Here is a 24,428-nt window from a genome sequence, read left to right as displayed (position 1 = left end):
GAAGGGAACATGACCATAGAATCCTGAAACCACAATGATTTGGGTTGGAAAGGACCTTAAAGACCATCTCATCCCAACCCCCTGCCACAGGCAGGGACACCTTCTACTACACCAGGTGGAATCTTTAAAAACTCTCCTCCATTTTGCACCTTCTCAGGTCCCAGTCCAGAATTATCTATTTGATTCTACAGTCATTAAATTACTGTCTAATCCAAATTAGAAGTTGGATTGCAATCAAACACCTGGAATCAGAACCCATCCATGCTGTGGAATGGGTGGGAACTCAGTATCCCAGATTAGGCAAAGGTGATAACACACAATGGATGTGGACTGCTGACTCACACACAGCCTTAGGAAACAAAAGTATGAAGTCCACACCCAGACATAAACTGGACAATATAAAACCTACTGAGAGTCATTAACTAGCAGTTATCTCTTGTGGTGGTGTGTTTGAAGCTGGATGTGGAGCCTTCAAAGGCCAATAAACTAAAGACACAGAACCACACTGCACTGCCTGCAAAGAGAAATAAAGGAGAACTCAACTCACTTGCTCCCAAATTACTTTGGACAACTCCTTCTTGTTCTGAAGAACCGACCAAATAAACAGAGCTTGCAATGGGTGCCTTGTGATAGGACATTCCTCCTGAAAGAGAGAGCAAGAACTCAGACCTAAGCTCACCAAATATTTTCAACTGGAACAAATCTGAGCAGGGACTCTCCTGTTTTTGTATTTTCTTTGTTTCACAGCCACCTCACCAATCCCTTCTCTCAGCTCTCTGCCACTTGTCACACACTGCTGTGAGTTAGGTTACATTTGATATTTCGGGTGAAGCCTTGTATTTGACAAGGAAGAATCAGCCTCCCTGTTTTTCCTGAAGCTGGTACTAAAGAATATTTGTGTAAAAGGCACTTCCTGCTTTAACCACTGCAGTCCAGATAACCTCCCTCACAGCAGGGTCAAACTGCTCATCACTCACTGAGAGCTGTATCTCCATCTCATCCTTGCTGGTTTTGTAATATCTTTTGAAACCTCTCCGGAAATCCTCCACCATCTTCCAAACAAAGGTGAGGAGGGCATCATTGTAGGAGTTCTTGGCAATCTGCAGGTTCTTGAACACCAGGCTGCTGAAGTTGTTGGTGTACAGCTCCCTCAGGACCTCTGTGGTCAGGAACTTGCGCAGATTCAAGCCGTTCTCCAGGAAGAGCCGGACAAATTTGGGCCTGTCTTTCACCAGGGCTGTGAACATCACATCCTGCAGGTCAGCAGACTAGGAAGAAATGGAAAAGCAAAAGTTAGGGATCATGTGAGACATGTATGTCTTATCTAAGGCCTGACACATGGTCACTGTCATGTTTTCATCAGAATTAGGTTTTTTTTCTGTACACAGTTGCTGTGGCTGGATGGCCCAGAGCATTTCTGGCATAGGCAGATCACCTTTGCAACCACTGATCAAACAATGGATCATCATGGAATGATGGATCATTTCGGAATGATCCAAAATGATCATTTATGGATGGAATACCCTGAGTTGCAAAGGACCTGCAAGGATCATCCAGTCCAACCCCTGGCCCTGCACAGACACCCCAACAATCCCACCCTGTGCATCCCTGAGAGCATTGTTCAAATGTCCCTTGGGCTCTGGCAGCCTGGGGCTGTGCCCAGCACCCTCTGGGGGAAGAACCTTTTCCTGATATCCCACCTGACCCTCCCCTGACACAGCTCCAGCCACTCCCTGGGTCCTGTCCCTGTCACAGAGAGCAGAGATTGGAGCTGCCCCTTGTGAGGAAGCTCCCAAGGAGGCCTGACCTCCTCTTCTCCAGGCTGAATGGAATGTGACAGTGCAGGAGCAGTAGACACTCTCAGCACAGAGGCAGAGGTGCTGGGAGAGTGGCTCCCGTTGGGCTGTGTCCCTCCCCAGAGCTCCCGGCACTCACTCAGCGCGGGGCTGTACCTCCCAGTTCCGGTCGTTGGTGAAGATCTCATCGCTGGCCAGGTCCAGCTGGTTCCACTCCAGCAGCAGCTTCAGCTGCCCGTTCCAGTTGTCCCTGTCGTGCTCGTTGGTGCTGAAAGCTGCAGAGCAGCAACAACCTCTGGGTCAGGCATGTTTATCATCTCTGCCTCTCACACCACCAGGACAAGACTCCTTCCACGGGGCTTGCCCCACACCCATGCACATCTTCCCAGCTCGGGGCAGGATGCTCAGGAATGTATTTATGGTCCAAGACAGGCCACAAAGGAGCTGCCAGGAGGACCTCATGACCAAGATCAACACAATGCTTCCTTCAGGCTCCTCAGAGTCCCTCACACAAGGGACTCATACTCTCATACAGGCTCCTCCTACCCTCTATACAAGAGAGATTCTGCAGGATTCCCAGTGGGGCCCTGTCAGCACCCCCAGGGCTCTCCAAAATGCCTTCCCAATTACCTGGTTTGGATCTTTCCCACACTGAGAGATCCCATACTGCTGCTGTAGCCTGCCCACACCCCTTCAGAGCAAGGCAGGCTCCACACTGTGGCAGGAGCTTAGCTCTAGAGAGATGGCACTGCTCTAAAGAAACCTGTTCTAGAGAATAAATAGCCATCCTTTTTCCGTTTATTTTTAAATCCCCAAACAAACTCAGAAAAACAATTACTTGCCTTTGTACAGGGCAAAGGAAATGGCATTGCTCACAATTTCATCCCCAGCTTCTTCTATTTTGATCACTGTCAGTAAATGAGGGCTCTCAAGGACTTCTTTGATCTACATAAAAAAAAAAAAAGAAAAGCGGTGTTTCAAAGCTATCAAGGCTGTTTAGTAACAGATCTCCTATTAAAAAGAAATTTGCCACCACATCATAGCAAAGCTGTTTCTCATCAGTCCCGAGTTTTAACAAATTTAAACAAACCCAAATAGAAGTTGATAATGAGCTTGATTTCAAAGTCACCAAAGGACAACATTAATTATCCTCTGAACATACAGCAAATAACTGTGATTTCCCTATGCAGATCATCTTTAACAAGAAGATATAATCTCAGTAATTAGAAGTGACTCCTAAAGTAGAAAAGATTGTGACAGCACAAGTTTCAACTTATGTCAAGCAGTTTGTTAGAGAACAGTCTCTAGCTCCTTGTGCTTTGTCAAAGCCAGGAAATTTCTCTCATAGTGAAGCTTTGTAGAGTTAATTTCATCTTAGGCACATAGAAGACAAATAATCTTTCCCATTTCTGATGCAGGAGGAGGTACACTCCAGGGCAGCCCAGCAGAAGCTGTGAGGAGTGTGGCCAGACAGGGAACACTGCCTTCAGCAGCTCCACGCTCCACAGGGAAGAGACCCTTCTGGAACCTTCTTAGCTTTCCTGTGACCAGACACCTGCTGACTTGACTGCAGCCACCCCAATGCTTTTGTTCCAATCCCTGTAGATGGAGACTTTTCCTTTTTTACATCTGCACAGATGTAACATGGCAGGGAGCCCTGCACACCCTGCAGGTATCACCAGATAGCAACAGCCCTGACCTGGGAGCCAGCAGCTGCTCCCTCCAGCCTCCTCCCACACTCACCCACTTGATCCAGCTCTCAGTCTCCTCTTCTGAGAGCCTGGAAATGGTGCGAGGCAGGAACCTGAGCAAGCTCTCCTTGACACAGGAGGAAGCAAGAGTGCCCTCAGCCTCCACCAGGCTGGCAATGACATCAGCAATGCGCCCGGAGCCCTCCACCACCACACAGGGAATCTTGCTCTTGATGGCCACGTTGATGGACTGAGGAGACAGAGGCAGAGGAGAGCACTTGAAGCATGACTGTTACTAGAGCCTGCTATTGAGTAAGGAAGCCTAGAGAACAACAGAAACCCACGGGCCACAGCAGTATTTTTATTATTATCAACTGATACATTACCTGTGACAACTCTTTAAAGAATCATCATCGAATGAGACAGGGCTGTGAAGAGCCCCAGAGAGACCGAGGGTCAGAAATCACCATCTGCCAAATTTTCACAGAATCACACAACAATTTGTGTTGGGAGGGACCTCAAAGCACATCTTGTTCCCACCCCTGCCATGGCAGTGACACCTTCCACTAGGCCAGGCTGCTCAGCTTTAGAGTGGATCAGCAGATCAAGATAATGCCAAGTGGAAATGGCATTCAGGTCACACAACAGTGCTGCCCAGCTACAGTCACTGCTGCTTTATGGCACAGCATTGCTCAGCTGGGACCAAGGGCTCTGGATTTATTTGCTGGAGGCAGCAGCAGTGTTTTACAGAGAGAGCACTTCTATAGCATCACAAGAACATCAAACTCTAATATTACTTAAAGTCTCTAAGTAGCCATTTACATGATTTCTCACACAGCAACATTGTACATGGATTAATGTCAAGACAAAGATCTGCTGAAATCATGCTGGAAGGACCATTAACCCTCCTGGTGCAAAGACCATAGGAGACACTGATTTCATTTGCATCATTACACTGAGAACAGAGTCACAGCATTAGCTGGCTGCCAGCAAATTGTACAAAGGGAGTCGATGCAAGTTATCATAGCATCACAAGAACATCAAACTCTAATATTACTTAAAGTCTCTAAGTAGCCATTTACATGATTTCTCACACAGCAACATTGTACATGGATTAATGTCAAGACAAAGATCTGCTGAAATCATGCTGGAAGGACCATTAACCCTCCTGGTGCAAAGACCATAGGAGACACTGATTTCATTTGCATCATTACACTGAGAACAGAGTCACAGCATTAGCTGGCTGCCAGCAAATTGTACAAAGGGAGTTATTACCAAGCACTGGAAAGACAGAACATCTATTAGTTAAGAGAGTTTCTTGAGAACAAACATGGATTAATGTCAAGACAAAGATCTGCTGAAATCATGCTGGAAGGACCATTAACCCTCCTGGTGCAAAGACCATAGGAGACACTGATTTCATTTGCATCATTACACTGAGAACAGAGTCACAGCATTAGCTGGCTGCCAGCAAATTGTACAAAGGGAGTTATTACCAAGCACTGGAAAGACAGAACATCTATTAAGAGAGCTTCTTGAGAACAAAGAAACAAAAAAAATCAACTCAGTCATCAAAACCGTGCACACATTCCTCCTGTCAACTGGAGAGCAGGTCTCTGACAAAGGCAAGGAGGCTTTTCTTATCAGCTAGATGAAAGTGGTTTTCTAAAGAAGGGTTCAACTAAAGTGCATGTCTTACATCACAGGGAAATTTCAAACAGAAGCTTGGAGCAGTTTTACTTCTCCCTCACTAATGCTGATTCTTGTCATCGTGCACCAGTCACAGAAGCTGAGAAAGGGGGAATTTTGTTCCTAGCACTGCTAGGACCAAGGCATGGCAAGGACAGACATCCACAGCATGGACTCTGCTGAGTCTCCTGGGCTGGTCAGTGACTCAATTTGCTCCTTGAAAAAAGGCTTCACCTCAGAATATCTCAGTGCACTTCCAACACTGAGAAATAAAAACTCAGCGTGGCATAAACCAGCCTCAAGTTGCACCAGGAGAGGTTTAGGTTGGATATCACTAAAAATTATTCACTGAAAGGGATGTCAAGGACTGGAACAGGCTGCTAAAGGAAGTCATCATCCCTGAAGATTCCAAAAAATGTGTGGATGTAGCACCCGAGGACAAGGTTTGGTGGTGAACGTGATAATGGTGCTAGATTAACCACCAGATCTTAGAGATCTTTTCCAACTTCAATGTTATCATGATCCTGTGAAATAGCCAAGAGAGTGGCATGAAGAACCCTGAACTGAACCATCATCTAGGCACTTCCCAGAGGAGACTCTTGCCAGGAATTATGCATTTGATTTAACAAGGCTGTTACTTATTCTGGTTAGGCAGCTACTAAGTCTGTGTGATGTATCACTGCTTAACAGTGGGTTTGAGGTCTCTCCAAAAAAAGTGAAATAAGTCTGCACAAATACAGCACCTAGCAGTCTGTCAGCTCCTTCAGTGATGGCCAAATCCTTTCTCAACCACTAGCAATTTGGAGCTAAGAGGAAATGGATGTATTCAACACAACCCTCTGAGCACGGCTTTCCTCCAAAACCTGACTGGATGCTGTAATTCATGTCAGGACCTCTGATTAACACTGCATCTGCATTCATCTACAGCTGGGCAAATACAAAATTCATCATGTGAATGGAACCAAACTCCCAGAAAACATACAGGGAGGCTGGGATAACAATCTGGAATTTCACACACTGAATCAGACCAACTGATTAACACCAGCAACAAAGTGGTAGCAGAGATCATGCTTTGAAGTGACATTGCTTATCCTCCTGACAAGCCAAGTAGTTTGATCAACCTCGACAGTAACAGCACAGCTCTGGTGAGAACAGGAAGTACCAAGGTAACGTCTACAAAAACAAAATCATAAATATAATGCTGCTTCAACTTATTTTTGCTGCATCCTACTCTCTTGAAAAATCCAGCCCTTTTCCCAGCTCTCTGTACAAGCTAAACCAGCTCTTCCTGTGGCTGGTCAGAGCTCGTCCTCACTGTTCCTGTTCCCTTCCCACATCCCCTCACTCTGAAAACCCTGGGTCAGGTCCCTTTGCTCCCTCAGGCCACTCATGATCCCTCTGGCAAGGTGAATGGGCAAGTAACAGCCCTGGTTTTTAACGCTCTGTTCCTGTTCCCTTCCCACATCCCCTCACTCTGAAAACCCTGGGTCAGGTCCCTTTGCTCCCTCAGGCCACTCATCCTCCTCTGGTGAGGGGAATGGGCAAGTAACAGCCCTGGTTTTTAACGCTGAGAGAGACTTAGAAGCCATCTCCCTTTCACCCTCCCCTCAGTGTCACTTAGACATCCTGTTTCAAGGAACTTCTTTGCTCTGTTCAGCCTCCTGCCGAATGGGCAAGTAACAGCCCTGGTTTTTAACGCTGAGAGAGACTTAGAAGCCATCTCCCTTTCCCCCTCCCCTCAGTGTCACACATCCTGTTTCAAGGAACTGTTCAGCCTCCTGCCTGTCATCTGTTTGAGGATGATGCCTGGTCCTTCCCCATGTAGCCTTGGAAGGGTCAGAGTCAGCAGAGCCCTCCTGCCCTGCTCAGCTGCCAAGACTTAAACCAGGTCTAGATCTAAACTGCATTTAAAATTCAGCCTTTCAGTACTTAAAGGGGCTTATAAGAAACAGAGAGAGAAACTTTTTACATGAGTAGATAGTGACAGGACAAGAGGGTATGGGTTTAAACTACAAAGGGAGAAATTTATATTTACATTAGGAGGAAATGATTGACTGTGAGGGTGAGAGGCCCTGGCACAGGGTGCCCAGAGAAGCTGTGACTCCCCTGGATCCCTGGAAGTGTCCAAGGCTGGGCTGGATGGGGCTTGGAGCAACCTGGGATAGTGGAAGGTGTCCCTGCCCACAGCAGGGGATGGAAATGGATGGTCTTTAATGTCCCTTCACATTCTGTGGTGTGGAAGAACTGAGACAACTGAACTGTCCCAGCCAATACTTTTCCAGGATGTCAGCCCAAGGCAGAAACTTTGCACAGAAATTTAAACAAAAACAAACTTCAAAAGGTTAAATTGCAAACAAGGTCCTCCTGTAGCAAGTGCAAGGCAAGGTTCTGTAAATAACAGCAGTGTCTACTTTATCGAGTTTCTTTTGGAGCAATCAGTCTTCAATATTAGAGCAATGCCCCTATTGTCATTCCTGGAAATAAATAAAATAAATGAACTTACTTTCAAAGTCTCCTTCCCACCACCTTGGGCAAAACACACAATTGGGATCTTCCCACCGTAATTAGATTCTGTGAAATACGTCAAAAGAAAAAAGATTAAATCAATTAATACAGTTTGAAGAACTTATTTTTCCTGAGTACAATGAAAGAATCTCCAAGCCATTCATTCAAATACTACTTTGCTGCTGATTTTGCCAGTTATTAACAGATGTTTTTAATGAAAACTCAGTTTTGCCTAACATTTTGCATAGCTGACTTCAGACACCCTTCTCCAACAGAAACTTTTCCCTTCTAAAAATCCTAATTTTAGCTATCTCTGAAGCCCATAAAATGGAAATTTATTGCATTTATCCGCTCCTTTGACTATTTTGAGTCTCAGTGAAAGGTTCTTCTCACAAACTGAAGATACAGAACCTGAGTTCACATTTCCAATTGTAAAAGAAAGGTAAGAATTCCGTAACTCCGGGAGCTAGTGTTTGAGAGACATTCCAAAAAAAACCCAAAAGAACCAAACCTAAACAACAACACGGTGAAAAGTTTTTTAAGGATTTCCTGCTAAGGTCTTGATTTCCTTTTTTGTTGTTGTTGTTTTGGTAAAGAAGGGGGCGAAAGAGAAATTATTTAGCAGCAGGTTGCAGGCAGCTCAATCACCCTCATAAATAAATATTTTGGGAAAAGCCTAATTTCAGTTCCTGCGTAATTGTGCTCCAGCTACCTGGCATTCAGTGACAGGTGGGAGTGATATAGAAGGGCCAGCTTTTAAGAGGAAAGGAGGGGAGGGCTGTGTGGCTGAAATGAAGCATTTGCTGTGACACAAAGGACATACAGAAAGGAAGATGGGGGAAGGTGCTGCTCCTGAAAGAGCTCCAGATGCATTGCAGTTCACACACACCTTCCAGCTCAGCCGCCACAGGGTGCTGCCACTACTTTCTTGTTCCAAGAAAATCACTGTGGGTCAGCCCCAAAGCATGCAAGGGCAGGAGGAGGAGGATACCTGGGATGACCCGCTCTGAAATGTACTTCTCCAGCTGGGTCCTCACTTTGGCCTCGATGGTGGGGTGCCCGTGGGTGCCGTTGTCAACCAGCAGGAGATGGGTGTGGTTGTTATCCAGGCAGTACAGGGGGTCTCTCTTCAGGTCATCCATGATGTAGCGGGCCAAGTAGCTCCCCTAGGGGCACACACAGTGTTTGATATTCAGATTCAAGGATATGCCCACCTTATTTGGGTGCCCCCCCAAAATATTTGGGTGGTGGGACAATTTTTTAGATGTGTTCTGTCATGTTTGGTGGGCAAGAGACAAGGCGGGGCTACCCTGGTGCATCTGACAGGTGGGATGGCAGTGTCAATGAAAATCCCAAATAGGAGCAGGTGCCATGTGCCTTAGCTCATAGGAACCCCTCCTGTGGGGGAGTGCATGGGGATTTCAGAGCTAGAATAACCACGGCAGTAGTTATTCCCTAAAGCAATGCCAGACATGGAGTTAGAGCAGCTGAACTCCCACACAGACATGCCAAAATCTGGCACAGCTGAAAGCCTCCTCACCAGGCCTGATGTGTGGGACTAACTCAGGCATGAGAACATTTTACTTTCCCCCTGTTCTGGGAAGAGCTCCTGACGTTTTGAGGCCGAGCCTCCTTTCTTTCCCTGCCAACCCATCCATGCAGCACTTGAGGACGTGGTTTAATTGTGAATGTGGTGGCAGCGCTGGGCTGACAGCTGGACATGATCTTAGGAGTCCCAGTTTGTCCAACCTTAAGCCCGTGAATGACTGAGCCCTGAGCCCAGCTCCTTACGTCGCTGTCGGCCGTGCGGATGAGGGTTTCCCGGTTGGAGATCATGCCCCAGGCTGCGATGCCAATGGCCACCACGTTCTCCTCGGAGCTGCGGCTGATGGTGTTGTCTCTGACCACCTCCCCAATGTACTTCATCAGCCCGTAGTGCGTCCCCCCGGTGAAAATCCAGGCTCCTGGAACAACACCAGTCACCTGGGGGAACACAGCCAAACAGCCACCCTCCCACGGTAGTGCGTCCCCCCGGTGAAAATCCAGGCTCCTGGAACAACACCAGTCACTTGAGAAACACAGCCAAACACCCGCCCTCCCACAGCATCAAAGACAAAACCCAAACCCCTTTTGTGACCTGGGGGGCTGGCTCTTCCATTAAGCACAAAAGAGATGCTACACAACTCACCTTACGTTATCACAGGCACCCCTGACTAAATCCCCCTCCTTGGTTACTTCCAAACCATTAATGCCACACGTGCAGCAGCCAAATGAACGCTCTGCTCCCCCACAGACCCCTTGAGCTGCTACCCCTGCAGCAATGACGTGGCAGAGGCACAGGAGCAGGTGCTCACCCTTGGACTGGGCGATGTAGATCAGCCTGCTGAATATCTTGCGCATGCGGGGCTTGAGCGCGAAGTTCTTGGCGCCGCCGGTGACGGAGATGACGAGGTTTGGGGTCTTCAGGTGCCAGTGCTGGGTCATGAGGTCGTAGAGTGTCTCAGAGTCTGTGTCACACGACAGGCGGATGTACTTGGGGAGAGAAAATAGGAGAACAAACATAGGAGGAGATAAGTTGAGGTGGCTGGGGACAACCCAGGGATTGCGTTTTCTTCTCTGCTGCACAGCCTCGTTCCAACAGCCAGGAGATGAAAGGCAAGGTGAGGATGAAATCCTCGTTTCTTCCTCTGAAACACCTTTATCCTTCCCCTACAACCAGGCACCCAACCCAGATTCCTCTGGAGAAGGCAAGAGCAGCGACCTTGGGCTTCAGAGGAACTCTGCAAGGATGAACACACCACCACTACAACAACTAATTCCAGCAGTGCTATTTAAAGCTTAGATTATGAATCAGGCAGCGTCGTTGCAAGTGAACTAATAATAATGACTGCTGTATTTTGATTGCACTATTCAAACAAATTCCAGGCTCCGTGTGAGAGGTGTCCCTATCACAACACATACCCACTCCAGTGCTTCAAGTACGAGACAAAACAAGCACACAGTTTGTAGTAAAGCTTGAATGCTCTACAAAGATGTCAAAAAGCACTTAAGAGAGATAATCTGGCTTCAGGTGGACTTAACATGTCTCCATTTATGTAAAAGCTTCTCTGGCCTTGTCTTGCTTTGCTATTCAAAAGCCCCTTCACAGTTTCATCACTTTTGGACGACATTCATGGCTGCACAAGCCAAATCAGGAGATGAAAAGGAGTAGCTTGGACCTGAAAGCATAGAGGATTTTGTATAAATTGCCCAGTACTTGCAGGAGAGCAAAATGAAAGGACTACTTCAAGAAGGAAATGTCTCCACCTAAGAGACACTGAACTTGAATAAAAATATTCATGTGCTCCAAGACAGGTTGCCAGAAGGAGTTAAAGCATTTAGGGCATCACAGAGGATGCTGAGCAGGCTCCAGCAGCTACACAGGAGAGCTAAGGGACTCCCACAGCTTCTGCCCTTCAGTCACATGAAGCTTTGGGCGTTTTCCTGGAGAGGATCCCCTACAGGAGAGGGGGGAGCTACCAGGAGAACAACCTGGAGTCAGCCCTGCCCACAGCCAACCTGTGAGCTCCATGCAGCCGTGAACTCCTCGACTCCCACCTCCCTCCTCCGAAGTACAAGGATGCCATCTCGTGGTGCTGCTGGATGCTGCTCCCAGACCAGGGCTGCGATTCAGGAAGCCTTTCTGGGGCTTGGGCTCCCAGAACATTAAATCATTAAATGCAGTGACTGAGATGCTCGTGGGTGCTACAGGGTCTGAGCAGCACGGCAGAAACGAAGAGCTCAAAAGCTGGACTGACACAGGGTGAGATTTTATAGAATCCCAGAGTGGTTTGGGCTGGAAAGGGAGCTTAAAGCTTTAGTCTCATTTCTTGCCCAGGTGAGCCCCCCCATCTCTCCCAGCCTGTCCTCAAACCTCTTCATTGGTTTGTTCACATCTCATGTGTCCTAAAAAGCACAATGCAGGGTATAAAACTTTCCATCCCTCACTGATAATTGACAGCAATTCTCAGGTCACCCTGAGTTTGAAGTCCTCCCTGCTGTGCATCAACAGAAAATACTTGGCAATCTTCAGGAGCAGCAGGTGCCTTGCTGTGTAGGGAATAAGAACAGGGAATTAAGATGTGATTCCAGCCAACACTCCAATGGGATGGACAAGGAGACCTATATGCAGTGCTTGAACAAAGTATGCTCTGAAATATGCACAGTGGCCTTGAGAGTCCACATGAAACCACTGAGGGCACATGAACTGATTCCCAAAGCTGGAAGTGGGGAAGACACAACCTAAGGAAAGTACATTTAACCTTTGAGAAGTCTGAAGTATTGCAACAGAGCAAAGCACTTTTTGTTCCAGTACAGTCACACAGCAGCTTACAACAAAGTAATACAAAGCTAAAACGTGCATATAAAAAATTATGTGAAATACATGGATTTGTTTAAGGGTGATTTGAAACTTTTGTTCTCATTTCCCACTCAAGTGCCTCTTATGTCTGCTACTTTGCATAAAACAAACCAAATTCATTTACACAGCAGGCTCTGATTTTCCTCATTTATTTTGACTGTCCCAAGCAACCTGCACTGGTGTTAAGTATCAGCCAATTAGAGGAGGCAGATGAGCTCAGCCACATGTGACTCCTCACAAGCATCAGTAAAAATCACCAGAAACAGCAACAGCAGCTATTTTCTTCTTCTCACACCTCCACTGTCCCCACTCCAAGCAAGGACATAAGGAAAAAAAACCCCCAACAAATTAAATAAAACTTTTGAACTTCCACAGACATCTTACATCCCTCCAGAACTCTCCACCCTGGGAAATATTCAATATTCAATTGTTTATAGGCCTGAGCAAGCTGGTCTACGTGGATATAAAATAATTCAGGGATTATTTTATATCATTCACTCTCATTCACCCATTCTCCTGCCATGCCTGGAAAGAGATAATCTCTTTTCACTCCCATGACCAGCCTAACCAACAAGAGACACAGAAGGAATTATCCTTTGTTACCTATTTTCAGGGCTTGAAAAGACAAGCCTGTGTCCCTTGTAGCTTATCTCCTGCCATTAGAATAAAATCCATTTGCCCATCCCTGCTTTTGAGGAGCTCCCATTGGTACTCAACAGGGCCTCATGAATATCCTTAATATTTCCACTTACCTTTCCTTTTTTTCCCAGGTTTTCAAACTGAATGTCCCCGAAGGCATCAGTAGGAAACTCCTTGGTGTGCTTCTTGTAGTTCCATTTTTCAGTGGTGTTAACCTGGGTGCCCTCTATGTGCTGATTTTCAGGGTATCCACATTTACATAAGTTACCCCTGAAAGAAGAGGGAATAGACATCCCTGAGGAATCCTGAGCACAGAAAAGCAAGCTCTGCCAGCAAGAAAAGCAGCAGGTGGAGCTACAGAGCCAGTTGTGTGTGGGACTCAACTGGGATTTACCACCTGACAGAGCAGAGCAGCACCTCATCCTGCTCCTTTTTTTCCCAGGTTTTCAAACTGAATGTCCCCGAAGGCATCAGTAGGAAACTCCTTGGTGTGCTTCTTGTAGTTCCATTTTTCAGTGGTGTTAACCTGGGTGCCCTCTATGTGCTGATTTTCAGGGTATCCACATTTACATAAGTTACCCCTGAAAGAAGAGGGAATAAGGCACAAGACCCCTGAGGAATCCTGAGCACAGAAAAGCAAGCTCTGCCAGCAAGAAAAGCAGCAGGTGGAGCTACAGAGCCAGTTGTGTGTGGGACTCAACTGGGATTTACCACCTGACAGAGCAGAGCAGCACCTCATCCTGCTTCCTCCCCCAAAATCTGCTTCTGCCAGCACTGGGAAGTGGAACACAGCTCGGGAACCAGGCTGTGCTGAGGGGTTTCTTCCCCTTTTTGTGCTCTTAAAGACACAGGATGAGTTCACTGCATCTCCTCTCCCAGGTGACAGGACAAGAGGAAAAGGCCTCAAGTTGTGCCAGGGCAGGTTCAGATTGGATATCAGGGGGAAAAACTTGCATGGAAAGGGCTGTCAGGCATTGGTACAGGCTGCCCAGGGTTGTGGTGGAGCCACCATCCCTACAAGTATTCCAAAATCACGTGGATGTGGCACTTGAGGACGTGGCTTGGTGGTGGTGCTGGGCTGACTTGATTTTAAAGGTCCTCTCCACAGCCCACATTCCTGCTTCCTCAGAGGACACAGAGAAAGGTTTCTCCTTTAGAAAGGTTTCTTTTTACTCTGCTGTACCTTGCAAATGAAACCAGCTCACCTTAAAAATATCTAGACAAAAATAACCCAGCAAGTTCTGCAGTCCTCTCCCAGAGGGCTTGCAGGAAGAGAGGCTGATAAGAACCAGCTCCTCCATCCATTGTTGGTGCCTTGCCAGGCATCCCATTTTTGGTGGCAGAGGAGGACCCTGAGTGAGACTTTCTGAAATGAGACTAATTTCCCTCCCTCTCTGAGGCATTTTTCCTCCCAGCTTCAGAGAAGAGTGGGGTGAGAGACCATTCAGAGCTCAATATTAGGATTTCTGCAGCTATATTAGTTTGATCACTTTTCTCCTGAGACCAAAAAAAACCACCCCAAAACCAAAAAGCAACATTATGGTCCTCAAACTAGCACTGCACTGGTACCTGTGCCTGAAAATGGAGCCAGTTTAATGCCCTGTCTTAAGAGAGCATCAGCCTGAGCAAAATCTAGTGCCTGTGTAATATTTCTGCATGAAATTTGTGATTTGGGTTTAAAAGGAAAATGTAAATTATGCAATCTTCTGATGCATACACCTTGTCAGACACCAGTACCAGTGCTGCAGCCTTCAAGCATCCTATTGCCCCAGTTATGCTTCAAATGGGGAATTTTATATTAAACCCTGTGACAGAGCTGCTGGAAGATGAGATCCCTAGTTTTGCATCAAGTTACTTGTGGAGTAACTCAGACAAGGGGACTGAGGTGAGACTGAACTGCCAGATCCAGGCTCTGAACAAAAAACCCCAAAACTTTTCTCCCTGCCTTTGCAGACAGAAATACCCTCATCTACCAGCCCCATCTTGAAAAACAAGATAAAAGTATCTCCTTACATGGACTTGGTGTCTTTTGTAAAAAAGACACATTCTCTCTTCTTGAAGTTTTCTTGGATGAAGTTGGCCAAATCCTGGAAAATAATTTTTAGAAGTTTATTTCTGATAACTCACGAAACAGAAATTACCTCAGCAACAGCACAGTCAGTGTGAACACAAAGATACTGCTTAAAACATTATGGCAAACATTCTTCCATAGTAAAAAATATGAAGATAAAAAAGGGAAGATAGTAACGTTCTTTAGGGCAGGGGCTGTTTTAGTTCAACACACAAAGACCCCAGCAGGAGTCCAGAACAACTTCAAGTTCTCCTTTATGGGAGCTCAGTGGAATGCGAAGTCTCTCCAGCTTGTTTAACCATTAACTCTGCTATTAACCTTGAAACTCCCCGGAGAAGCTTTCACGCTCGGGGGATGCAAATTCATCCCTAAGCTGCCTCTGCCAGCTAAGAAAGCAAAGAGAAATTCTCACTTGCTGATGACGTGTTGGGTTTGGGGTTTTTTTGGTTTTTTTGTTTGTGGTTTTTTTGTTTGTTTGTTTGGGTTTTTTTGTATGTTTTTTTTTTTGTTGTTGTTGTTTTTTTTTTGTTTTGTTTTGTTTTGTTTTGCTTTGTTTGTTTGTTTGCTTTTAAGTACAGCTTAGATTTGCAGGGCTGGGACACAAAGGGAAGACAGGCAGCCACAGTTCAGTTTACCCGTTTGACACAACACTTGTGGTTAAACAGCAGGTAGAGGTTATTCCAAGCAGAAAAAACATTACAAACATTATATCCAAAACAAGGAAAATGGAAGGGAATGCATTCAACCAGTAAAAGTCACAACCTGCAAGACCAAAAAAATAAAAGGAGGGGGGGAAGCACTTGCTGAAGTCCTAAGAATCAGCCATTAAGGCCTTCTGCAAACCCATCAGGAGCAGGGAATCTGCCACAAAATTGCTGGAATCAGCAATCTTTCAGGCATGAAAGGATGTTTAACATAACCATATGCTGGCTGCCTTGGCCAGGAAGCTGCGAGAAGAGCTTGGGGAGGTTCTTTACACAGACAAATTTGTCTCTTGCTGCAACGTGGGAAAGGGTTTAAAACCAGAAGTGATGAAGAAAGCACAATAAAGAGCTACGGGGCTCTAAAGGAAGGCAATACACCCTTGGGGTTTCACCCTGTCAGCTGCTGCTCGAAGGTCACTGTTAGGAAAGTGTCTCCATGAAGGGGAAAAGGACAAATCCATCATCACCCTGCTCCTGGCCTGACTGAATTCATCACCACCATGGACCCCAGTGTGCACCAGGTACTCACAGCATCACTGCAGGCCATGTCGATGCTGCGAGACATGCTGGAATAGAGCAGCCTGGAACTCTCAAAATTGCCATTTCTTCGGTGCCTCATGCTGCCCATGGAAACCTGGAAAGGCATGGGAGAGGGGGAGATGGAGGAGAGCCAGACAACAGCAAGGGCACTTTGTGCCCTAGCAAGGCAAGGAAGAGGTTATTTGAATCCAGCATAAAGAATCAGGAAGGAGATTATTCTTAAAGTGTGAAGCAAAAATACAGAAAAAATATTTTCTATTATTTCATACCACAAAGAGACTTTCTTTTATCTTTCCCCTCTCCAAAAGAACTCCAAGTCAACATCTTTTGAGAAAGGAACATACCTTAAGTGCCATCCCATTCAGTTCATTCCCATATTTTAACTCTTTTGTCTCTGATAAATAAGCTCAGGCTTATATATATATATATATGAACAGTCCTTAATTTGCAAATTAAAGGGGATATTAAGAAGAAACACTTCAGGCACAGAGGAAAAAGTGCAGTGTTAAAGCAGTTTGCCCAGCAGGACCCCAGGAGATTAGAGGAGCAGCACCCACCACTGACCCCACTCCTGGAACACGAACAGTCAACACATGCAAACCGAAGAGCAAGTGGATTTAAAGGATATTGGATCCAAAATTTGGGAAGTGACCTGTAGAAGCAAACACATTTCAATTGCCCTCCAAAGCAGATCCCTGTGTTGAAGTCACTGTCTTTGAAGGAGCATCACTGAACTTGCAGCAAAGCACAGAAAACAAAATCATATTTATTCTAATACAAATATTTAAATTCCCTTCACGCTACTCTGTGAATAATATTGGAAAAGGCCTTTTCCTGAAAGAAAAGCTGTCAGCCAGTGAACATGGGGAGCTCAGAGCCTACTTGTGCTTCCACCACTGTTTTCTCTCCTGCCTTTTCCCTGCCTGTGTGCTCTGGGTTTGCCTCTGGGGTAACACTGCCACTGCATGGCACACAGAGCACCCCTCCCAGGCACAGCATCACTGAAGCATCACCCTGTAAATACAGAACTCCTGAGAGCCAGGAACCAGCAAGTGTGAAAATTTCCTTGGGGCACTCAGCACAGTAGGAATGGCACAGGCAGTGGGAAGCTGCAGCTTCAGTAAACAGAATTGATGGAATGTGATGTGAGCAAGCCCCCAGAGCAGTAAAAAACTACGGCTTTCTACAAAGACACATATATTTATGTGTTAGAGTTATTTTAAAAATCCTTTGAAAAACATTTAGTGTTGAGGGGGAGCATGATTGACTCAGTGTTGTTTACTGTGCATGGCAGAAGCCCTCAGCTACTTCCCCCAAATTCTGCAGCATGCCCAGGGATCTGTGCCACTCTATCACTAATAAGTGATGGGAGAGAACAGAAAAAAAAGCCCTCTTCCTCCTTCCCATCTCCTGCAGAGAATAGGAATTATTTCAACCCAAGAAAAGCAAAAAAAGGGCTGGAAAGTGAATGGCTGGAAGGCTGGGCCCAGAAAGGAGGGAACAGAATTAAATCCAGCTGGTGGTCAGTGGGGTTCCCCAGGGCTCAGTACTGGGCCCAGCTCTGTTTAGTATTTTTGTTTTTATCAAGGATGTAGATGAGGGGATGGAAGGCACCCTCAGGAAGTTGCAGACCCAGAGTTGGTGGATGTGGATCTGCTGGAGGGCAGGAAGGCTCTGCAGAGGCATCCATGGGCCGAGGGTCGGCAAGGCCAAGGGCCAGCTCCTGCCCTTGGGTCACAACAAGCCCATGGGACACTGCAGGCTCAGGGAGGAGCAGCTGGGAAGCTGGAAAAGGCCCTGGCAGTGCTGGTGACAGGGCTGAACACGAGGCTGATGGTGTGACACAGCCCAGGACAGGGATTGTCCCCGGGCTGGCCCTGCTGAGGCCCCTCCAGGGCCGTGTCCAGCCCTGGGCACTCACAGCCAGAGGGACACTGAGGGGCTGGGGAATGTCCAGGGAAGGGAATGGAGCCCCAGGAGAGGCTGAGGGAGCTGGGAAGGGGCTCAGCCTGGAGAAAAGGAGGCTCAGGGGGGACAGCTCCTGACAGGAGGGGACAGCCGGGGGGTCGGGCTGTGCTCCAGGGAACAGGGACAGGAGCAGAGGGAACAGCCTCAGGATGGGCAAGGGGAGGTTTAGATTGGATACTGGGATGAATTTAATCCCATGAAGGGTTGGCAGGCACCAGAATGAAGGGGCTGCCCAAGGCAGTGGTGGAGTCACCTTCCACAGAGCCACACCATGGCTATTTGGGATTCTCAGCCCAGAGGAACCACAACTACTGTTAAAAATAGGTTAGAAACTGTTGCAGAATAGTTGATAATTGTTAAGCAAGTACTGTTAGTTTGGTTGTTTTATTGTAAAAGGAGTTAAATGGGCATTTATAAGAAATATGGTAGTACTCAATGTACTGTATTACACACAAGTAAAGGGCACCACTCCCCCCAGGTGAAACGAGCCAGCCTGGACAGAACTGTAATCAAGCGCCTTAAACATTGAAGGATCCAAAAAGAAACCAATCCAAAGGGACAAAAAACAGGATAAAAAGGGGCATCTGATCCAGGGAAGCTGTGCCATTCCACCTGGAACATCGGGGACAACGCTGCTGAAGAAAACCTGGTGCTGCAGCATCCTTGATGGGAACGCTTCTGCTCAGCCTGCGGGCCTCCGTTCTTTAGGCCTTTTCTTTTTATTATAATAAATGCTGAAATCACTTTTAGGTATGGGAGTCTGGTCCCATTTTTAACAGCTACCACCCCTTTTGCTCTGAACCCCTTTGTTGTGTGATCTCTCCATCCGTGATCTGAAAGTGACCGAGGAGGAAAACCCGACTGACAGAGAATAAGGGACCCAAACCTGACCCAAAGCTGGTCAGGAACAGTAATCGATAACGTGGGAATGTTTATTCCAAAAATGTTATCTCTGACGGGGCAGGCTAGTCAAATAGGATAGTAAGGAAAAGAGGGAAGCTGTTCACAAAATACAGAGCGGCTCAGAGCTGGCACACATCATAGAGACATGAAAAAACACCTTGACAGTCACAGGCAGACAGAAACTCCATGAATCTGCAACTTGGAAGCTGATAAGGATGGAAATCTGAGGTTTAAGGACACAGGCAACTCTGCACTGGGAGATGTATTTCCTAATAACCCAGAGAGCAATTCTTAATATTTCATATGATTAATGTTCAGTGTAAAGATGTTTTTAAAGCTGTAATTCGAGATAAAAGCCCCACGGAGGGAAATTATATTTAGATCTGGATCTACGCAACTTATTTATTGACAGTTTTACTTTCATTGTTGATTTGTTTAATAAAATTTAACACCAGAAAAGTGACTATGGACATAACTGCACAGAGAGGAGATTAAAAGGAAACAAGGGCATTAAATTATTAATTCCAAACACTACAGGATTTCAAGTTTGCCTCGCTGCTTTCGTAAATAATTTATGAGAACGAACAAACAAACTGAAGAAAGTTAGCAAGAGTGCAAAGAGCCCCCTGAAAACCTGGTATTTAATTTTAAATTCTGAAAAACCTTACTGATAGCACAGTGTTTAGCTGATACCAGTGAGCGATGCTCATTAACTCTGTGAGTGTCGGAGATAACACAGCAATTATAGATATTTTAAAAGATGCCACACAGCTGCAGTCCACGGAACAGGCAAACTATTCTTTTGGTAAGACATTTCCAACCCATTAAATTAAATATGTAAGATATTCAATGCATTGAAGTATAACTTTCTCAAAACAACATATATTGAGAATAATAACCATTGGATAAACTCCACAATAATCCTCTAAATTGTAAGACTATAACTTCCACCGCAATTCAAGGAGCATATCCAAGGAAATCTTCAGCCTGAGATGACTTTAAGAAAAAGAGAAAAAAAATTTAAAATATCTAGTTCTAAAAAGACAACTTAAGAGGCTTTTAGAAGCTTGCCTGCAATTGAAAAAGCAAGACCAGCTCCATTCTCAGGAAGCTGCCAGATACATGTAATCACTATTTGCACTAACAATTCTCAAAACTGGCTTTAGGTGAAACCTCTCCAGCAGCAGAGGATGCTGCCGAACTTCAGCTGCACCTGCTTGCACAACTTCAGCAAATTCAAAATATATTCACTTAAGGACAGAAAACCCAACACTTAACCAGTAGCACAGACTTACCAAAGTCTCCAGAACGTGCCCCAGGACTCCTTCTGCAGTCATAACTCCAAGAGGAAGGCTCTGAAATACCCGAGCGGGCAAAGCCCCACCTTTATCTGTGTCATGCCTTCCTTTTAAGGGAGGGAGGGATCGTGGCCAGGAGAGAGAAACAGCAGAGTTATTCACCAGCTCCTAATGAAGGCTTAATTGCAGCAGGGTGCAGGAATGGCAGCTCAGGTTGTTTGTGACAGAGATGTTTGCTGTCCCACCTGCTGCTGCCCACGGGCTGCAGGAACAGATAACACCACAGCTCCTTTGTGGCACCAGCAGCACCAGTAAAAAGCCAGGAGTAAGGGAAAACGCTTGTGGGAATAAATAATTAGATTTTAATGTAGCAGATGATAATGAAGCAGCTGGAAAATCAACACCTATTAATCTAATTTACTACAAGGTTGTTGAAGCACTGTTGAGTGCAATAGAGGATTTTAGAAGTGTTTTTGCTCAACAAAAATCAGACTCAGTTACTTAATTTTTTGTTTGACATTCAGCATGGAGGAATCTGGTTTTCTCCTGCCTTTGACTTAAAGCTTTTCACTCAGGTAAAAGCAATTTCTATTGCTGTAATATTCAGTGACTCCATGCAGAGATGAATTGCTCCCAGGCCACCTTTCTTGCAGAAAGCACTGCTATCCCATTTGCTGCTGGAGAACCTTCTACTGCCTTTTAATCACCCAGTTTGGACCAGTTTAGGCCAGGTTGGATGGGGCTTGGAGCAACCTGGTCTAGTGGAAGGGTTCCTGCCCATGGAAAGGGGAAGGGGGAGGAAATTTGAGCCTTGAGGTCCCTTCAAACCTAAATAATTTCAGGATTTTAAGTCTCAGAGTCATCTTTCCATCTGTGATGGAAGGTAGGTTTATTTGTCTTATATCTCACATTACCTTGGCATACACGCATCTGCATTTTCATTTAGGGGCTTCACCCCAAATGGCAGCATCTGACAGCTCCCTAAAATGTGTGTGTTGAAAAAGAACACATCCAGTGATCCACTGCTCCTAAGGAACATAAAGAAAACAGATTTCAAGGATTTGCAGATGAATCTGAGAAGGAGCTAAATAGCTCCTATGCATTTTCTGGCACCCTGTTTCCCTAAAGCAGAGTTTTCGTGGACAGCAGCACCATGGTCATGCAGCAACATTCCTGAAGTACTGAACACAAATCTGTGGTTCATACCTGCAGATAGTCCCTCAATCACTGCCCTGTGAAACCTGCCTGGCTGGCAACTCTCAAGAAAAATAACTACTCAGTACATAAATGGAATTACGTACTCAGTGCATAACTACTCAGTACATAAATATTTTAAAATAAAATGTTTAAATCCTTTAAAAATGTTAGTGCACAATTGAGAACAAACCTTTCTGCCTGGTCCTCTTAGGTAGAGCAAACCTGGAAAAGAGACAGATTTTTTTGGGGCCACTTTACTGCTCTTGAGTAAGAACATAAGTCAAAAATGCTCTCTGAAAGTTTTTAGAGTAAAAATAATCAATATTTCCCAAAGACAAGAGTACCTCTGTGGGCAATAATTCACACTTTCCAGCATTCCTACTTTCTTGTTTTGAGAATACACATAGAGGAATTCCAAATCTACAGGAATATGTTAATATTTACTGTATTCCAGCAAAATCAGGGCTGACTCCAGCAGAGATTACAGTGGGAACTTGCCAAACTGCACAGTACGACCTGTCTCTTCCAATTCACAGAAGTTATCTAACTGTGGGTTTGGACCAGACAGAGCTATTTGTGAACAACCAAAAGGTGTTGTTATGGATCCTGGCCAAAGAGCTCTGTGTCTTTCTGGTGAACAAGCAGAAGCTTACATCCTCAGGATCAGAATCCTTGTTCTCTATGCAGGAATCAAAATGCAGCGAGCACTTGTATTACTAAGGAGTGGGAATTCACATAGATACAAAATATTTTCCATTCATTGCATTGAGAGCAGTGAAGAGACTATGAAGAAAAACCTGAAGAAAAACCCTTCTTCTGCTTCTGAATAAGCCTTGTGATTGTTTAAAATGAAGTATAAAGCCAGAGAGCAGCTTTAAGGAAAATGGTGCCTGAAGAGCTACAGGGATTTGAGCCCTGCAGCCCCCGCTGTGCACAAAAATAGGTACAATGGGATTTAATTCAGTGGCTGGCAGGAAATCACTTTCCCAGAACCCATGAAAGCTTGAGAGGGGCTTTTTATGGGTGAAGGCAGAATTGACAATGTATCTGTGAAATCAAGGGACACCACAGAATCCCAGAATGGGATTGAAAGGGACCTAAGAGCCCATCCCATTCCACCCCTGGCATGGGCAGGGACACCTTCCACTGTCCCAGGCTGCTCCAAGCCCCCTGGCCCTGGACACTTCCAGGGATCCAGGGGCAGCCACAGCTGCTCTGGGCACCCTGGGCCAGGGCCTCAGCACCCTCACAGGGAAGAATTTCTTGCAATCATCTCATCTAAATCTCTCTTCTCTCATTTTAAAACCAGTTCCCCGTGTTCTATCACTATACCCCTGTGTAATATATGTGAACTCTCCTGTAGAGTTCATTTTGGGGATGGGAGATGGGGGGGGTTGTGTGTCTTTTTAAAATTAATTCAGTCTCAGTTCACCACACCAAGCAACATTTTTAATGCCAAGGAGACCATCATTGTCTGACAGCACTGAGATCACCATTACTGGCCATGAAATCCCTTTTTAGGAGCAATGGATTTTGGCTAAGCTTTGGGCACATGCAACAGCCTGGGATAGTGGAAGGTGTCCCTGCCCATGGCAGACGGAGGAAGATGGGCTTTGAGGTCCCTTCCAACCCACACCATTCTGGGATTCTATAATTGTTATCCCACTGCTGCAAGGCAATGTCTTACTGGAGGTTTTTATGTGGGGTTTCAAAGCTTAGGCTCCACAGAATCCAATAGTTAAAAGCATGATGGATCAAAAAGGCAAAAAAACTAATACTTACTCTGTGGAGTGCTAATCATGAACATTCCCTCATCTCAGCTCTCCCCATGGATTGCCAGAGAGAACAAAATGTCAAACACTGTCGTAGAACAGCCAGGGTACTTGCTAATTACAGCAGCTCAAACAAAGCGTTACATGGAGATTCACAAAGAACATTTCTATCCCCAAAATCCCTCTGGATTTCTCTTGCTTTGGCTGCAAGCTGTTAACACTGCTCCTGTTTCTGAGCAGGAAACTGGCACTGACGCAGCTGCACACAGAATTTCATCTGCTGTGCATGACCTGCCTTATGCACCCCTTTATTGCTCGTACAAAAATCCACTTCTCCCCTTCCTATCCAAGCTGCAAAGCCCACCTTGAACAGGGATAATAGCTGGTGTGTGGCTCCTCACTCTCTTCATGTTGGGATTTTGGATTCATAACCTAAAGGGGAGCTGTAAGATAACATTTGAGCACTCCTCATCCTCAGAAGCATCTGGAGCATAACGAGCATGAGCACAACAAACCTGAGGAGAAATACTGATAATTATCTGCCATAATAATACAGGCAATTTGTTGTCCTAATTTTGGGTTATATGGAGGCACAGTAAAATGAGGAGCCACAGAAGGTCTTCTTCAGTGCAAGAAAGGTCAATGAAACTACTCAAACTAGACCAGAGTCCTACCCAAAGCAGAGGTGGGATAAGTCCTGTTACACACAAATTTGTCAACAAAAGCACATGTGGAAGAGGTTTTACAGTGACTTCTGTGAGCCAGAGAGAAGTTTGAGAAGAGGATCCACGTTTACACCTGAAAGAATTTCCTACCAAGGTCGCTGACTTAGAAACCAAGAAAGAAAGAAGGATAAATAAATAAGAGAATAAATAAGAAAAGCCTGCAACTGCTTATTCCAATAAGCACTTTGTTTGTCTCTTCTAACCAATGAGTAACTCTTCAAACTTATGAGCTTTATAAGAATGTATAAAAAGCATGCATACTAAAATAAAAGAGGGACTTGAAGCCTTCTGAAAATGGAGTGTGTTGTTTTGTATTGTCTCCGTTTCAACTATGACTGTCTCAGCTACAACAAGCACAGACATCGCAACTTCTTTGGGATTTGGGTCTTTAAAAATCTTGGAGAAGCCTAAAGAGCACTTTTCTGTGGTGGCAGCTGCTCAGGTTCTGTGTGCCGGCAACACTTTCTGGTTCCTCCTTTCTTCTGCATCCAGGAAGGCAGGTGCACTGCTGGGCACAAACCAAGTTTCAAA

At 45.6% G+C, this 24,428-nt stretch overlaps 1 protein-coding gene across 1 annotated transcript in view; it reads right to left on the bottom strand.

Moving 5' to 3' along the window:
- TRPM8 (transient receptor potential cation channel subfamily M member 8) overlaps window positions 1-21,225 on the bottom strand; it is a 38,872-nt gene extending 17,647 nt beyond the window's left edge. The window contains exons 1-14 of the mRNA XM_039703625.1: window positions 21,118-21,225; window positions 20,201-20,306; window positions 16,024-16,128; window positions 14,733-14,806; window positions 12,833-12,989; window positions 10,036-10,213; window positions 9,473-9,645; window positions 8,673-8,847; window positions 7,680-7,747; window positions 3,540-3,737; window positions 2,639-2,741; window positions 1,953-2,071; window positions 978-1,268; window positions 548-643 (exon numbers count right to left, since the gene is read on the bottom strand). Coding sequence (XP_039559559.1) covers window positions 548-643; window positions 978-1,268; window positions 1,953-2,071; window positions 2,639-2,741; window positions 3,540-3,737; window positions 7,680-7,747; window positions 8,673-8,847; window positions 9,473-9,645; window positions 10,036-10,213; window positions 12,833-12,989; window positions 14,733-14,806; window positions 16,024-16,128; window positions 20,201-20,306; window positions 21,118-21,173 — 1,899 coding nt within the window. The 5' untranslated portion in view covers window positions 21,174-21,225. The remainder of the gene's footprint in view (window positions 1-547; window positions 644-977; window positions 1,269-1,952; window positions 2,072-2,638; window positions 2,742-3,539; window positions 3,738-7,679; window positions 7,748-8,672; window positions 8,848-9,472; window positions 9,646-10,035; window positions 10,214-12,832; window positions 12,990-14,732; window positions 14,807-16,023; window positions 16,129-20,200; window positions 20,307-21,117) is intronic.
- Window positions 21,226-24,428: the final 3,203 nt, after the last annotated feature.

Source organism: Passer montanus, unplaced genomic scaffold, assembly GCF_014805655.1.
Source record: "Passer montanus isolate IOZ18808 unplaced genomic scaffold, ASM1480565v1 scaffold165, whole genome shotgun sequence".
NCBI classification, from domain to species: domain Eukaryota; kingdom Metazoa; phylum Chordata; class Aves; order Passeriformes; family Passeridae; genus Passer; species Passer montanus.
Note: the sequence above shows the minus strand (reverse complement) of the source record. Positions and strands in the feature narration are given on the sequence as shown.